Source organism: Acipenser ruthenus, chromosome 14 (assembly GCF_902713425.1).
Source record: "Acipenser ruthenus chromosome 14, fAciRut3.2 maternal haplotype, whole genome shotgun sequence".
Taxonomy (NCBI): Eukaryota; Metazoa; Chordata; class Actinopteri; order Acipenseriformes; family Acipenseridae; genus Acipenser; species Acipenser ruthenus.
Genome location: NC_081202.1, coordinates 37,647,062 through 37,665,392, shown reverse-complemented (window position 1 = coordinate 37,665,392; position 18,331 = coordinate 37,647,062). Strand labels below are relative to the sequence as shown.

General features: G+C 41.4%; 1 protein-coding gene across 4 annotated transcripts in view; it reads right to left on the bottom strand.

Moving 5' to 3' along the window:
* Positions 1–4,602: 4,602 nt before the first annotated feature.
* The window catches only part of LOC117419455 (coiled-coil domain-containing protein 91-like), a 242,464-nt gene continuing 228,735 nt past the window's right edge, over positions 4,603–18,331 (bottom strand). For all 4 annotated transcript variants that reach the window (XM_034032207.3, XM_034032206.3, XM_058986475.1 and 1 more), the window contains one exon: positions 4,603–4,968. In XM_034032207.3, the coding sequence (XP_033888098.1) occupies positions 4,846–4,968 (123 nt within the window). In that variant the 3' untranslated portion in view covers positions 4,603–4,845. The remainder of the gene's footprint in view (positions 4,969–18,331) is intronic.

Below are 18,331 nucleotides of genomic sequence, written 5' to 3'. Positions count from 1 at the left end.
TAAATCTAAATTGGTATAACCTGAACAATTGTTTCTCAGTGGCTCAATGATGAAGTAACTACTGAGTTAGTTGAGCCTGGTTCATAACAACGCATCCACTCAAAGCCAGTGAATGACTTGGCTACCTATCCTCTCTCATTTTTAAAACTGTCTGTCTTCTGGTTCTTTCTTTCTCAATGGAAATGAAAACAGCTTTTAAGAATGAAGCAGGGTTTTCAGTTTGTTGCTAAATATAGTTTGGCCTGGTAGGAGAGCTCTGAATCCTCAGCCATTTTCAACAAAGGACTTGCCTGGACCCCAGTGGGGGGTGGCTACTGGTGGTCTGCTTTTCACTTATGCACCAGCTATTAAACAAACATGGAAATCCCTGCAACCATCTTCCCTGTGGCAGCGAGCGAATGGACTCCCTGTCTGTGGCGATGCTTTCCGAGCCCCCCTCTGCTTGAATACTCAAAACGATATTCCCAAAGCACCGAGATACAGCTGGAACGTTGCTCTTGGATAACAATGAAGACATGATGTATGTTCCTGATGGCAGTAGTTGTATACAATACTGTATTGAAGCTGCTAAGAAAAGCTTAAATAGGCTTATCCCTTAAAAAAATAGCATTGGAGAACCACTGAAATATCAGTGTACAAAGTATCAAAGGGAGGGGGGATTGACACATTTAACAAGTTATTGAATGATTCAAACAAAACAAAAAAACAGTACTGTAATACTCACGTATCCGTCCGTCACGCATCCTCACGTATCCGCCCGTCACGCATCCTCGCGTATCCGCCCGTCACGCATTCTCGCGTATCCGCCCGTCACGCATCCTCGCGTATCCGCCCGTCACGCATCCTCGCGTATCCGCCCGTCACGCATCCTCGCGTATCCGCCCGTCACGCATCCTCGCGTATCCGCCCGTCACGCATCCTCGCGTATCCGCCCGTCACGCATCCTCGCGTATCCGCCCGTCACGCATCCTCGCGTATCCGCCCGTCACGCATCCTCGCGTATCCGCCCGTCACGCATCCTCGCGTATCCGCCCGTCACGCATCCTCACGTATCCGCCCGTCACGCATTCTCACGCATCCTCACGTATCCTCATGTATCCGCCCGTCACACATCCTCACGTATCCGCCCGTCACGCATCCTCGCGTATCCGTCTGTCACGCATCCTCGCGTATCCGCCCGTCACGCATCCTCACGTATCCGCCCGTCACGCATCCTCACGTATCCGCCCGTCACGCATCCTCGCGTATCCGCCCGTCACGCATCCTCACGTATCCGTCCGTCACACATCCTCGCGTATCCGCCCGTCACGCATCCTCACGTATCCGCCCGTCACGCATCCTCGCGTATCCGCCCGTCACGCATCCTCGCGTATCCGCCCGTCACGCATCCTCACGTATCCGCCCGTCACGCATTCTCACGCATCCTCACGTATCCTCATGTATCCGCCCGTCACACATCCTCACGTATCCGTCCGTCACGCATCCTCACCTATCCTCATGTATCCGCCCGTCACGCATCCTCGCGTATCCGCCCGTCACACATCCTCACGTATCCGTCTGTCATGCATCCTCACGTATCCGCCCGTCACGCATCCTCGCGTATCCGTCCGTCACGCATCCTCATGTATCTGTCCGTCACGTATCTGCCTATCACATATCCGCCCGTCACGCATCCTCACATATCTGTCCGTCACGTATCCACCTGTCACACATCCTCACGTATCTGCCCGTCACGTATTCTCACGTATCCACCCGTCACGTATTCCTCACGTATACGTCCGTCACATGTCCGTTATTTAATGATTAATATTTAAAACATATCCATCCTAACCGTTTATCCACCATGATCAAGCTCTTCATCAACATTAGTTTATTACTGAACAGAGGTTAGTTCAGAGATTGTAGATCCTACCAAAGTTTTCGTACACTGATGTATGTACTGTGTGCTACCGTGGCTGGTAGTGTCACATGAGCTGTTCAGTGCTGATATGTAAATAAATCCTTTTGGCCTGTGAGACATATCGACTACAACCTCTGTCTCAATCTCCTGCCTGTCACTCAGCAGCGAATGCAGACACCCACACGGACGATGGCTACTCTGTCACAAGCATTAATACCCTGTATCTTCCTAAACAAGGGATTTAGGGAGCTTCCTAATAAAAGCTGAATCTCAAAACAAAAATTGTGTGAATATAGTAATTGTTACAGCTGTGTATAATGGTATTTAAAACAGGATTCATTTACCCGGCTTTTTACCCGGTCTCTGGTCCCACCGCAGTCGGATACGCGATGGAGTACTGTACTGCATGATTGTTTTGGTGAACGGGCAGCGGTTTATAATCCAGCATCAAAAGTACCTGGCACACTCTGCTGGAAAAAGGAAGTATTGCTTTTATACTCAAAGCAGCATCGCATTTGAGTACTTACCGTAGTCTTAGTTGGCAGTATGAAGCCCTAGTGTTACTCAGTATGTATCTGGGCACCCTTACCAAAAGACATTTAATGGCTATGCAGTAGCACTGCACATGGTAGGGGCAGTTGGTTATAATGATACCACAGTTGGAACGTTTTATATTTCAACAGACAAATGGTTCAGTAATTCATTATATAATTCATTATGAAGCATAGTGCTGTAGCAGCACTAGAGTGTGGTATTGTATCAGGCAATTATGATTCAATTCTGGTTCAATAATGGTGCTGTTGGGGTTTCTTCAGTGTAACACACTAGTATTACAATGGTTCACAACGTTTTGAAAGTACAAGACCAATAGACATCTGTTTGCCATTTCTCTTCAGCTTATGTACAACGTCACTATTTTGAACAGTTACCTTGGCTACCAAAAATACTGTACAATGACTTTCTTCAAGTAAATTACAGATATTATCCATGATGATAATTTACTTCTATAAATCAATTACTCATTTATCATCATCTTTCATATAAGACTGACCTAGAAGTACATTTACGTACAGTAGCAAATGACAATTTATATATTATCAACTTCATGCTGAGCAGTAATATTAAAACCAAACAGATGGCACTTTATCAGAAGATTCAAGTCTGCAAGTGGTCTACATAAGAATCTGTTTTCTGTTTTTCTTTCATCTGCATTGGCTTGTTTTGTTGAAGCTGGCAAGCTTTTTTGTCAAAGAGTTGCATAGTATTGATTGACTATTTTGCTTAGATCATCTCTTTACACACAATTCTCTTGAGATGCTGCTACTTTAATACAGTATACAAATCAAGTTGGAAATAAGGACGAGATGGAATATGGAATGAGTAATCAAGCCATACTGTTGATGTAGAATCATTGGGATTGCTTAAGGAATTACAACATGTTGGGAACAGCAGCTACTTGGAACCTGAGGAGTATTGGACTGTTTGTAGTGCTTTTAAAAGATGAGACAGACGTGTTAGTCTTTGAAACTGGAGATTGGGGTTCAGGGCGACACACCTTTCCTGGAGGAGGGTGTCTCATTTCTATTATCAATCTGATGCAATTTCATAGCAATACAGGTGCTAAACTTCTAATCCTGTGTGCCAGGTCTCTGTCACTTTGCATGTGTCTTGAGCACTAGGTAGGGTAACCTGTCCACAAAGACCATCTGTAAGATGCAGGAAAAAAGTGTCCTAGACAGGTGACTTCTGCATTCAGCTTCTTTTAAGTGAAGGTGAAATCTGTTCAGTTTTGACAGTTGCCCCTATGAAAAGGGGTTCTTTTAATATAGGTCCCACTGTGTTGCATGTCATGATGATGAAGTCTGATTTTCTGATTTGCAGATGAATGCCCGTTTCATAAAATGTTGTCAGTGTTTAAGCTCTATTAATAGTAGTTTAATGAAAAACATTTTTTTCTGCATGAATATTAAGCAGCACATAATGTGCACCTGCAATGCTGAAGAACAGGACCAAAACTTACGTAATGTTTTTATAAAGCGTCATACTTTCAGTATTTCTTTATTTATTTTGCACTCCACTAGATAGCCTACAGTGTCGGCTGGTATGCAGTCAAAAGTGCATATAAAGCACATTTTAATGAAATGTTGCACATAGAGCTTGAATGAGGGAATGTAGACTCTGGATGCAATCAGGTATGAGTTTATTATTATTATTATTATTATTATTATTATTATTATTATTATTATTATTATTATTATTATTAATAACAACAACAAAACAACAACAACATAATAATAATAATAATAATAATAATAATAATAATAATAATAATAATAATAATAATAATAATAATAATACATGGTATAAAAGTAAAATACAGCACAGTAATTGCATACATCAGTGTGTATAGTAATGTGGTGAGCAGTTTTGTTCAGGTTGACAAATATGAGTGACGTTCTTCATGACTGTCTGAGTTCAGCTGAGACATAGGCAGTACAATTACAGGAAAAAAGCTTGATTATTGTACTACAAATACAGTGAGTTCAAATATAGACAGAGATAGAAAAATACACTTATCATCCCGTGTGAGTTTGGTGGGCTCACACAATTCGCCATGAAAGGCAGTCGTCTCACTTGCACACAACTTAAATGAGTATTAAATTCCTCCATAATAAACAAAAAACATTCCCATAAAAGCCGAATGATTTAAAAAGTATTTTATTATTTGTCAAACTACAGCAGGTGTTGATGCAAGTCATTTTGAAATCAGAGAAACCATTCCCAAGAAAGAGATCATAATTAAAGCACTTTTTAGCAGGACTTTCCATCATTATTGATAAGATACAATCTTTTTGTCATAATAAAAAGAAATAAACAAGCAAGCCAACCCCCTCAAAGACCCTCACCCTGGCGTTGCATTCTTCACAGTGCGTTTTGAATGTTGATCAGTTCTTTTCACTGTCAACACCTACAGGTTTATCCTCCATGAGTGCAGTCAGCTGCTTCTGTGCACAGGAAAGAAATAGCTCCAGGCTGGACAGGTTTCGCTGCCTGGTCACTTGGTCAAGCTGTAAGGAAAAGAATAAATCATGAATGACTGCTTTGTCAAATAGAACCAAACCTTCTGTAACAGGCAGTGTTGTGGGATGCACTGTCAGTACGGATTCTGTTCCTTGTCGGTAAGATGAGATGAGGTTAAAAGCACTATAACCACGAATGCAAAACAAACCAGCTTTTTGCACAGTGGTTATGATGCCCACATGCGATGTGTGTGGTCGATGGTTAGCACACAGCCTCTTCCCCATTACACTTCTCACGCACTAGTTAAATCATTGACTGTATCACTGGTGGCCCCTATGAAACACATTTATAAGATGTCTTCTTTAAATAAAGACATTAATATCCTCTGCACTGTTCATACCTGTAGATAATGGACCTTTATGCAATTTTTAAATATCATATTTCTTCGAATTTAAGACGCACTTTTTCAACCAAAAATGGCCTGCGTCTTAAATTCGAGTATAGTGATACACGTATTAAAAATCGCCAACAAAAGACATGACTGCCTGAGTACACAAACAGGAACGTGACTGACTGCCGAGAAAAGACTCAATCTCAAATCATCCATGACATACATTTTTAAAGAAGCGTCATTAGCTTCCTGAGGAATTCAGAGACAAGCTTTTACAATTTCAGCGTTTCATTATTAGGCTCCGTTATAACAAACAGTACCAGCTTTGACAGATCGGAAATGCTGATCAGACCCCTGTATTTTCTCACATGCCAAGTAATACCACAGAAAAACAGTTGTGAGTAAATCACGACTGGAAATGAGAAGCAGCACATAACTGTAACACTCTGTGTGACAACAGACGACCGCAAACTGCTTCCATACGTCGTGTTCTTATATGCGTAATTGAGGTTGTATCTTTATAAATGCATCTTTATTTGATGTTTTCTTTTTTCCTCAAATTGAGGATGAGAAATTTGGGATGCATCGCAAATTTGAGGGTGTGTTATATTCGAAGGAATACGGTAGTCATCAAAATTGAGGCTCATTGGCATAATTTTTTTTGATTCCTAACATATTTCCATAGTTCAGCTCCACAGTTTTCATAAAAAGGGGTCAGTGAAGATGAAATTGTCCCCCCCCCACCCTTCAACAGCTTCTATCCTGTCAATAACCAATCAGCTGCTTCCCCTATTGACTGACATGCTTTCAACCACTAACAGGCCTTGACCAAGAAGTTACTGCTGAAATGATCAAGGAGGTGCAAGTTTCCTGAGAATGAGGCATGGAGACTGAGAACTTTCTTTAACATGATGTAGTACCAGTATATAGTGAATGTAATGTGGTTAAAGAAGAGTTACCGTTCTAAAAATGTTAAAGGTGTGTTATTGAGCACACTCAGTGTGGCGCTAGGATTTATGATGATGATGCTCAGATTTTCCTCTCCTCCCCCCCATCTGACTACACCATCCCCTCCCGTATCTCTACCTGTCTGTCTGCTATCTCCTCCTGGATGCACTCGCACCACCTCAAACTCAACCTCTCTAAATCTGACCTCCTTTTCTTTCCTTCCTCCTTCTCCTCCCCCTCCTCTGATCTCTCTATCTCCATTCCTCTGGAATCTACCACACTCTCTCCCTCCTCCTCAGCAAAGAACCTCAGAGTCACCCTGGACCGCTGCCTCTCTTATTCCCAGCACATCTCCACTCTGGCACGGATTTGCCAATTTTCCATGAGCAGCATACGAAGAATCCGACCCGTCCTCACCAACTACGCAACCCAGCTCCTTGTCCAGGCCCTGGTACTCTACCGCCTAGACTACTGCAACTCCCTCCTGGCTGGCCTCCCTACATCTGCCACCCGTCCGCTCCAGCTCATCCAGAACTCCGCTGCTCGCCTGGTGTTCTCTCTGCCCCGCTTCTCTCACGCAACTCCACTGCTCCGCTCACTCCACTGGCTCCCGATCACCGCTCGCAGTTCAAGTCTCTTGTACTCGCCTACAGATGCCTTGACCAGACTGCACCCAGCTACCTCCAGACCCTCATCTCTCCCTACACCCCCACTCGACCTCCTGCACTAGAAGACTGGCTCTACCTCCTCTATGCTCCCCTGCCTCCAGAGCCCACTCCTTCTCCCTCGCCCCACAGTGGTGGAATGACCTTCCTACAGATGTCAGGACGGCCCAGTCCCTGACCACCCTCCAGCGCCTCCTCAGGACTCACCTCTTCAGACAGCACCTGTAGAACTCCTCTTTTCCCTCTGGACACTTTATCACGCTTCCTTAAATGCGCTTTACTTGCTCTTATCTGCCCCCTATCTTACTGCATTTAATCCTGTACTTTAGAGTACTGTAATCTGCTCCGTTATTGAATCGTATTTTGTCATACTTGTACTTGCTAGAACCAAAGTCATTGTATTTATCTTGCTCTTAATTGTATTATTACTTGTACTGTGATTCTTGAAATGTATTTTTGTTTACGACTAAGTCGCCCTGGATAAGGGTGTCTGCTAAGAATTAAATATATATATAAATAAATAAATAAATAAATAACTAAATAAATAAATAAATAAATAAATAAATAAATAAATAAATAATGAAGCTAGCATCAAAGCTGTTCTGAATATGAATTCAGCTAAGACTAAAGTGATGTTTAAACAATATTCTGTTCCAAACGTCATCATAGTAAATGGCAGTAAGCTAGAAGAAGTAAAGGAATATGTATATTTAGGACAATTAACAACATCAGAGGATAATCAAATGCCCAAAATAAAAAGGAGAATGAAAATGGGTTGGAGTGCTTTTGGAAGATTAAATATGGTTCTTAAGGGTAAGTTGCCTTTGTGCCAAAAAAGAAAGGTCTTCGACCAGTGTGTACTTCCAATTCTAAGATATGGAAATGAAATATGGACCCTGAATACAAGAATGATACAAAAACTGCAGACAACCCAAAGAAACATGGAAAGATGTATGCTAGAGATAACAGAGAGACAGAAAAAGAAATTAATAGATAAGACGACAAACAAAGATCTGTGACATCATTGCAAAAGTGAAAAGGTTAAAAGGGCAATGGGCAGGGCACATCTTAAGAAGAAATGATGATACAGAAGACGCCCTCCTGGAAGATGGCAGGATGAAATGAAATGGAAGTGGATAGCTGAGGATCGTGGTTTGTGGAAGACTCCATACAGCAGTGGATCGACAACGGCTGATGAAGAAGAAGAAGAAAATATTTATCTATTATAGTGGTGCGGGAGCAATAGTTAGAGTTGAGTAGGCAGTTTAATGTTAAACCCCAATTTCTGTACTTTAACAACTTTGACCCCGTTCAATGGATTAGCACAGAAATGCATTAGTTTGTGTTCATAAGTGCGAACATCCAAAATGTTAACAGTGTATTACATTTTATATATTAAATATTTTAATTGTTATAGTAAAATTAAATGTCCTTGCTTGAAAACTATCAACTACTAAGTTTTGCTGAGAGAGATGGTACAGCTATGGCCACAAATTTTGCATCACCTACATTTTGCTGTGGCCCCAGCTCAGCCGATAACGCCGGCCCCGGAGCTGACCCCGCCTGCACCAGTAGTCAGCATTGCTGAGGAGGACCATGATGCGATTTCGATCGCGACCTCATGGGAACGCAAGGCTGACCGTGTCTCGCCTATGCTGGGAAGCAATACGCTAGTGGAGGCAAGTCTCGCACCTGAGCAAAGGCGTAAGCATGGGAGTGATACACAACCATCAATTGGTGTCGACCGACGCATCCAACTCTGGTTGGGGGACGGTCTGGGCAGGCAGAGGAGTCTGCGGACCCTGGTCGGGTCGATGGACATCCCTGCACATAAATGCGCGGGAGCTGAGAGCAGTCCACCTCACGCATCAACATTTAATTCCTGTGCTCCAGAACAGACATGTCCTTGTCCGCACGGACAACATGTCAGTAGTGGCGTATGTGAACCACCAGGGAGGGCTTCTGTCCCCGGGGTTACACCGCATAGCCTTTCGGCTGTTGATCTGGTCACAGAGGCACTTACTATACCTCCAGGCTAACCATCTCCCATGAGTAATGAACTGGGCAGCGGACCTCCTTTCCAGGGAAGGTCCTCACGCATCAGAATGGCGACTGCACCCTCAGGTGGTGCAGCAAATTTGGGAACGTGTCAGGGAAGCCAGTCGATCTCTTTGCCATGGCAGAGATGACCCATTGCCCCCTGTGGTGGTTCTCCCTCCGCAGCTGATTAGGTCCACTAGGCGTCAACGCCCTAGCCCACGAGTAGTTCAAAGAGTTTTTTCCGCTGATACCGCTGTTCTTTGCCTTCTTCCAGAAGGTCAGGAGAGACAAGGTGACACTTCTCCTGGTGGCCTCCAGATGGCCCAGGAGATTCTGGTTTTCAAACCTCTGCCAGCTGCTCCAGGGCCAGCCCTGGGAGATCCCGCTGTGCATGGATCTCCTCTGTCAGGCGCAAGGCACCCTCTGGTACCCAGAACCGGGCAGACTCCAACTGTGGGTCTGGCCCCTGAACGGGACCCTCTGTCTGCCTTAGGTCTCTCAGACGCAATTGTCAGTACACTGCAGAACGCTAGCGCCTCCTCCACAGGAGCGTTGCATGCCTATAAATGGAAGTATTTTTGAAATTATAGCAACGCCAATTATTGCCCTATAGCAACTATTTTGCAGTTTCTGCAAGATCTGTTAGAGGCGGGTCGATCCCCCTCTACACTGAAAGAGTACCTAGCAGCCATATCCCCATTGATTCAGTGTCCCGGGCGCTCATATGCTAGCAACCCGGTTTCTGAAGGGTGCTCGGCGGTTACATCCTCCTAAGAAGGACGTTCTCCCTGAATGGGGCCTAGATGTGGTACTAGAGGTTCTCAATAAGGCCCGTTTGAGCCTATACACTCCATAGAGTTGAAGTATCTGTCTATGAAGACAGCCTTCCTCTTGGCTATCACCTCCGCAAAGTGGGTCAGTGAGCTGCAGGCGCTGTCGGTGCACAGCTCCTGTATGTGTATTTGGGATGATGGTAGCAGGGTATCACTATGTACAAACCCTGCTTTCCTCCCTAAGGTGATCACAACTTTCCACATGAACCAATTTGTGGAACTGGAGTCTTTCCATCCACCTCCGTTTTCTTCGGAGGAGGATAGGAGATTGAACTTCCTCTGCCAGGTGTTACGTGGATAAGACAAGAGCTCTGCGTCACACTGACCAGCTGTCTGTCATGGTATATGGACCCTAGGACAGCCCCTCTTGAAGCAGAGACTGTCGCACTGGATTGTGGACACAATCTTGACAGCGTATGACAATTCTGGCTTGCCGCCACCTGGGCGGGTAGCCACACACTCTACCAGGGGGTTGGCTACATCTTGTGCCCTCTTCAGTGTCTTCGCTGTCTGATATTGATACTGCGGCTAGCTGGGCTACGCCGCATACTTTCTCCAGGTTCTATTGCCTTAATGTGATAGATCATTCCTTGCCTTCATTACGCACAAGGGTCCTTCAGGTTGCAAGCTCGCACCGCTAACCGTGGGTTATGCGGTTCTGATGCATTCTTCATCTGCTGCCGTATGGTTGAAATGGAAACCCCAGTCCCACTTGCAGCCAATTCACTTTGAATATGTTTGGCAGTCAATCTCGGATTGTTATTAACCTTCCTCACAATTCTTCTACTTGTTCTTGGTGAAAGAATCTTCTTTCTTCCAGACCAAGGGAGCGTTGTGACAGTACCATGAGTCTTGTACTTCTTGATAATAGAAACAATAGTTGAAATTGAGATACTCAAATGCTTGGAAATCTTCTTGTTTCCTTCTCTAGCTTCATGACAATAAATAAATAGCTATTTACTATTTCCCATATTGCCTTATTGGTAATGACAGCAATCATCCTATGCCTAACCCTTTTATATTCTCACCTACAATCCAGCATTTTCTAGACCTTTCTAGAATTAGATTCTGCATTATCATATTGAAATTTCTAACACCTTGTAGAAATACTATCATAGCATCAAAGGGTATCAATACTTTTGAAGTAGCAATTTTGGAGTTTTGCAAAAAAAAAAAATGCTGAAATAAATAATTGTAGACCTCTATTTCTTGTAACATTTTTTTTCTTCATCCACAAAAGCAAAACTTTTGCTACAAAAGATTTTTCCTAAAATTCTTTGTTTTCAAGAAATTTCTACAAATGATAAATTTGACTACAACTGTTATACAACTGTTATAGGATGCAGTGTGGTCCAGTGGTTAAAATCCAGGGCTTGTAAGCAGAAGGTCACCAGTTCAAATCCCACCTCTGCCACTCACTGACTCACTGTGTGACCCTGAGCAAGGAGATATACTCATACCTAGAAGCACCGCAGCAGTCTTTCTGACGGCTGTATTCAAAACACTGTAAATAGTATAACGAAAGGAGAAACAGTAATTTATTTTTCCTTTTTTTCGACAAAAGGGTATTCCTTTACCTTGAGTCTGAGGCTGTTCACAATCAACACAGATAATGCGCTTCTCCACGTTGTCTTTCTGCACAGGGCACAGCTGTCCAAAGTTTTATTTTTATTGCACTTTCCAACCTGGCACTGGCGTCTCTTGCGGCTCTCAGCGGGGTTGCCAGCTTCAGCTGTGGGTACACGCTTGGCAGTCTCCCTCTGTTCCAAATGCATCTTGAGAAGTTCCTGTGCTAACTGTAAAATATATTCTCTCCTTGGTAAATTCTTCTCCATGCATTCTTTATAAAGTACCCAGTTGGTGGCTGCTAGGTCTAATACATTGTAAAACACCTGAACAGACCACCTGAACTTCCGTGCCATCTGATCCAAAACATCAACTCCATATTTTGTTGCATTGTAACTCCATGATCTCTGGTATTTATTTTCACTAGTCCCGATGCTAATTGACTGACCAAAGCAGCGCAGCTGGCATTGAAAAACAATAAACTGTCAGTATTCACTCAGGCAGAGAGTAGAGACTAATCTGATTACAGCTAAACACATTGCGGACTGGTAAATAAAAATAATAAAGTAGAATACCGTTCTGTATAATAACAATACAATTGTTTTATGTGTGGCCATCAATGTGACTGCTCCCGGGGTTTTTAGGTATAATGTAATATATCTCCTTTATTTCTGCACTCCCGCGTTTCATGCTTTGTGAGAATATTTAATACATACAGACAGAAAGGTACACGAACGCACAGCCCCATATGTGTTACACGACTGGAGAAAATTACATTTTAAAACCAAAAAACGCCAAAATGACCGCTGTGGGGCTTCTAGTGTTAACCACTGTCCTATTTTAAGTGACTCTGCATATAATGCACAGTTCACAGCCTCTGTAAAGCGCTTTGTGATGGTGGTCCACAATGAAAGGCTCTATATAAAAAAAACACCCCCTTGAACTTTTTTTTCACATTTTGTTGTGTCCATGCATGAGTTTCATGCATTTAAATGAGGATTTTTTTCTTCCACTTATCTACACACCATACTCCACACTGTTGAGGGGAAAAAAGTTTTTTTGAGAAAAGAATTATACATTAAAAGTACAAAATTGAAAGATCATAATTGGAGAAGTCTCCACCTCCCTGAGTTAATACTTGGTGGAAGCACCTTTGGCAGCAATTACAGCTGAGTCTGTTGGGATAGGTCTCTACCAACTTTGCACACCTAGATTTGGCAATATTTGACCATTCTTCTTTACAAAACTGTTCAAGCTCTGTCAAGTTCCTTGGGGAGCGTTGATGGACAGCAATCTTCAAGTCGTGCCACAAATTTCCAATTGGATTTAGGTCGGGGCTCTGACTGGGCCACTCAAGAACATTTAACTTTGTGTTCCTTAGTCACTCCAGTGTAGCTTTGGCTGTGTGCTTTGGGTCATTGTCATGCTGAAAGATGAACTTCCGTCTCAGTTTCAGCTTTCTTGCAGAGGGCAGCAGGTTTTCCTCAAGGACTTCTCTGTACTTTGATCCATTCATTTTCCCTTCTATCCTGACAAGTGCCCCCAGTCCCTGCCGATGAGAAACATCCCCATAACATGATGCTGCCACCACCATGCTTCACAGTAGGGATGGTGTTCTTTGGGTGATGCGCTGTGTTGGGTTTGTGCCAAACATAACGCTTTGCATTTAGGCCAGAAAGTTCCATTTTAGTTTCGTCAGACCACAAAACTTTTTGCCACATGGCTACAGAATCTCCTGAGTGTTTTTTGCATACTTCAAACAGGATTCAAGGTAGGCTTTCTTTAGTAATGGCTTCCTTCTTGCCACCCTAACCATACATGCCAGATTTGTGGAGTGCTTGGGATATTGTTGTCACATGCACACTTTCACCAGTCTTGGCCATAAAAGCCTGTAGCTCTTGTAGCCTCTCTGATCAGTCTCCTTCTTGCTCGGTCATCCAGTTTGGCGGGACGGCCTGATCTAGGCAGGGTCTTGGTGGTGTCATACACCTTCCACTTCTTAATAATCGTCTTGACCGTGCTCCAAGGGATATTCAAGGCCTTTGATATTTTTTTATACCCATCCCCTGATCTGTGCCTTTCAACAACTTTGTCCCGGAGTTCTTTTGAAAGCACCTTGGTGCTCATGGTTGAGTCTTTCCTTTGAAATGCACAACCCAGCAGAGGGAACCTACAGGAACTGCTGAATTTATCCTGAAATCATGTGAATCACTACAATTTAACACAGGTGGAGGCCACTTAACTTGGTGTGCAATTTTGAAGTTGATTGGTTACAACTGAGTAATTTAGGATTGCTATTACAAGGGGGTGGACACTTATCCAACCAAGCTATTTCAGTTTTTATTTTTAATTAATTTTCTACAAATTTCTAGAATATTTTTTTCACTTGGAAGTTGTGGGGTAGGATGTGTATATAAATGAAAAAAAATCTTTTAATGCATTTTAATTCCAGGCCATAAGACAACAAAAGGTGAAAATTTTGAAAGGGGGTGTAGACTTTCTATAGACACTGTACATATATTATTATTATTATTATTATTATTATTATTATTATTATTATTATTATTATTATTTATTTCTTAGCAGACGCCCTTATCCAGGGCGACTTACAATCGTAAGCAAAAACATTTCAAGCGTTACAATACAAGTAATACAATAAGAGCAAGAAATACAATAACTTTTGTTCAAGTAAAGTACAAGTTTGACAAACCACAATTCAATAATACAGCAGGTAATAGTGATAGTTACATCAGGATATGATTAAATAGTGATAGTTACATCAGGATGTGATTAAATACAAAGTACTACAGGTTAAAAACTTCGCAACCAACAGACTTCAAAATAAATTTGACTCAGCACAATCAAATGAGCAAGCAGGATTCAGGAGTGGATTTAGCACAATGGATCATCTTCAGGTTGTACGGCAAGTGATTCAAACCAGCAACAAGTATGAGCTACCACTTTGCTTGAGATTCATCGACTATGAAAAAGCCTTTGGCTCTATTTACACAAGATCTGTATTAAGCTCTCTGAAAAAACAAGGAATTGAGAAAACATACAGAGACTTGATCAGAACCATATACAAGAATGCAACATCCACAGTAAGACTCCATAAAACATTGACAAAATCAAGATTAAAAAAGGAGTTTGTCAAGGAGATACAATTTCTCCAAAGCTCTTCACGGCCACCCTAGAAGACATTTTCAAAACATTGTATTGGGAAAATAAGGGGCTGAAGATCAATGGAGCCTACTTGAATCACCTACGATTTGCTTGACATCCTGATATTTACACTGTGCCCAGAAGAATTACAAACAAGAATACAAGAACTACACGAGGTTAGCATCAAAGCAGGTTTGAAAATCAACCTGAAGAAGACTCAAGTCATGTTCAATAAATATACTACTCCACAGGCAATTTAAGTTAATGTGTTCAAGCTTGAAGAAGTCAATTAATACATACACTTAGGACAGTTAGTTTCGGCAACGGAGAACCAAATGTGCGAAATCAACAGAAGAGCAAAAATGGGCTGGAGTGCCATTGGCAGATTAAGCATGGTTCTGAAAGGGAATCTACCCTTATGCCTCAAGAGGAAAGTTTTTGAGCAATGCGTGCTGCCAGTGCTAACTTAAGGATGTGAAACCTGCACCCTCAATGCAAAAAAAATTACAAACAACTCAACTGAGTATGGAAAGATGCATGCTGGGAATAACAAAAAGATATATAAATATAGATAGATAGTAATTAAACCATATTTTACGTTTTATTTTAGTTTTGTAATGTAAAGCATCCAGAATTGATAAATAACAGCATATCAACATTAAATAGCCATAAAAATGCAGAAATATATTGTTTTTACTCTGTTCGATTGCGAACCGAAATCGCCACATGATTATTTTAATTAGGACTACTACTTGGGGGGGGGGGGGGGGGGGGGGACTTTGCCATGACAGAGGCAGACATGTAGTCCAAAATATCGATTTAAAGGTTTAAAAAAATATAAATAAATATATTTGCACACACAGGTGCTGGATGAGAGTGAAAGGTTAGGGGCAATGTATGCTTTTTCATTTAAAAAAAGTACATTTTTATATAGCTTATAGTTGCACATGCCTTCCTGAAAAAGAACTGTAACAACCAAAAATGTAATTTTTGTCATGGTATATTACTTTTGGTTGATAAAAAAAGGATCCTCTAATGTTTGCACATTTTTTTCCTTTCCAATGCATAACAAAATATAGAACTAAGGCAGTGGAGCGTCAGCAAGATCTGGTTATTTGTTTAAAACTTTTGTTTGAATGACAAATGGCACAGCAAGGCAGCAGCACACAGTTACATTAAAATAGATGACAATTCATTGTAAAATGGCGAAAAAAATACTGTATTCCTTCAAATTTAAGACACACTTTTTAAACAATTTTTTGCTTCTCAAAAATAGCCTGCGTCTTAAATTTGAATACAGTATAGTGATGCGTGTATTAAAAATCACCAACAAAAGACGTGACTACCCGAGTACACAAACAGCAACGTGACTTACTGCCAGAAAAAGACGAACCAAAACGTTACTGCCCAGGAAAGCTGCGAGGAGCTCAGGAAGCGTCTGCGCTACAGATCAGTGTTGCTGCATGGCCACTGCTATACAGACTGTGCAAAAGCTTGTTTACATCGAGGAAGAGAGTGTCCGCTCCATGGAGACAACTAGTACGGAACCCTTTACAAGATGGTGCTCGGGAAGGAATTGAACAGCCAAGGCCGTGTGAAGAGGCTGGGACTCTGGGAGCCCACAAGTAGGCTAGTTTAGAGGAGGTTGATCCCAAACCATGTATAGAGAGGGTTCCTGGAGCGGGACATCTCTTTTAATGAGGCCCTGTGTGGCAAACTTTTATTTTTAGCTTTGTTTTGTTTTCTTTATAAATGTGACACTAGGGCTATCATTGCTGGTACCCTAGTGTCAGCACTTGTGTATATTAAATCTGCGGGCCTGTGCGGCGTGTCAACGCCCAAGGCTCTGTGTCTGCTTCAGTATTGTTCAGTGACGACCCACGTATGTAACAAACCCCCCTTGTTACAAGCACATAACTGTAATGCTCTATGTGATAGTAGACAGCCGTAAACTGCCTCCATATGCGTAATTGAGGTTGTATCTTTGTAAATGCATATTCATTTGATGTTTTATTTTTTCCTCAAATTGAGGGTAAGGAATTTGGTCTGCATCTTAAATTCGAGGGGGTCTTAAATTTGAAAGAATATGGTATGTTTTTATTTGTTACCGTATTCCCTCAGTTTGCAAATACCTGCACAATTCATTCACATACACTAATAATACATCTACACTGTTTCTCATCACTAAATCCGAGATACGCATCGCCTGTTTATTTTAATAACACTAATGTCCTTTGTGTGTTTAAAACAGCTTTCCTGTTATGTATCTAAAGCCTATATAGCCTGACCAAAAAACAATTAAATACAATGAGATACAATGTAATTGTTCATAATTACCTACCTAAACACAGTAAGGTTTATCTATCCCTGTTCAACATTATTTGAATGCATTCATTCATTTTGGGAGATAAATAATTTACGTGTTTAAATTATAATCTGTTAGTTTAATTGTGTTTCCAAAATAAACATCAAGACGTGTTTATTATCTGTTTCTTGTAGGTGTTTAATGTCATGTTTAATTCGTAACGTTTGGTTTTGCAGTGATACAGTAACCCTTACCATGCAAAAAGCTTCTTTTAAACTAAAATAAATAAATACAGCTAGATTGAAAAATCCTGCTTGTTACGCAATACTACTCGGTTTCATAGCGAAACTGGATTAGAAAACGCTACATATTTCTTGCAATTTATTTTCAGTTACAAAAAACTTCTTTTAGGATTGAGACATAATAAAAATAATATGTCAACATAATTTAGATCTCATATTTAACATCATGTAATCAAAGAAACTGCAAAATGATATAGCAAAAGTTTACTGGAAGCCATAGTACAGTATTTCAGGATAGATTTCAAAATGTCAAATCTTTCAATTTTTGTCAGTTTTTCATTGGAAAATTTCTAAGCGGTATGTAATTCAATGATAAGGTAACATTATTCAGCAGGTTTCATTCGACTTTATGAAGCAAAATCAGTTCATTCTATAGGGTGATGCAACACTATGTCAGCTGATTGGTGTTTTTCTGCTTTTACTCAGTTCTCCCGGGACTATTTGTGTGATTTTAATGCAGATCCGGGGAAACATGGGGGGGTGGTTCCTGATGTGTTTATTTTGTTTTTTTGTCTTGACAGCGCAGTACACAAAAACAAGAAAATCAAACTTGAAGTTCAGGCTAAACAATTACTGAACAAAACGGTGACAATCACAGGATTGTTTAAAAAGAGCGCAGAAAGTGGAGAAACACGTAATATCAACACGTCTGAATCAGTAGAAGCCTTTGTGCAGCAAACATACAGATAAACGGCTGGTCAATGAAACATTACACATTTTTTAATGAAAAAAATCCGGAATTGTGGAGCTGTGCCTAACAGTGACACATTCAGACGAGAGTAACTCCCTACAGTGTATGCAGCACACCAAGAATATTTATATGACAAAATGAACGATTCTGAGTCTGTTTGCGTTGTATGCGACGAGGACACTGATGTGCAGCTGTGTTTTGTACATTATTTTCATCCCACATATCTTTACAACTGCTAATTCAGAAGAACATACTGCTTATTTAGTGATACACTGCATCTTGACTAACCACACAACAGCAGTACATCAGGCTGTCATTAAGACGCTTGTGAAGAATGGCATTGACTTGTAATAATAGACAGTGTAACAGAGAGAGAAACACCAGCTGTTCATGTCTATGCTTAGTTGTATAAGATTTTTTTTTTTAATCATATTATTTTTTTAGGTTGATAGGCTCCAGTGGCATATATGATGTTATATAATTTGCTAATAATTTGACGATATCTAT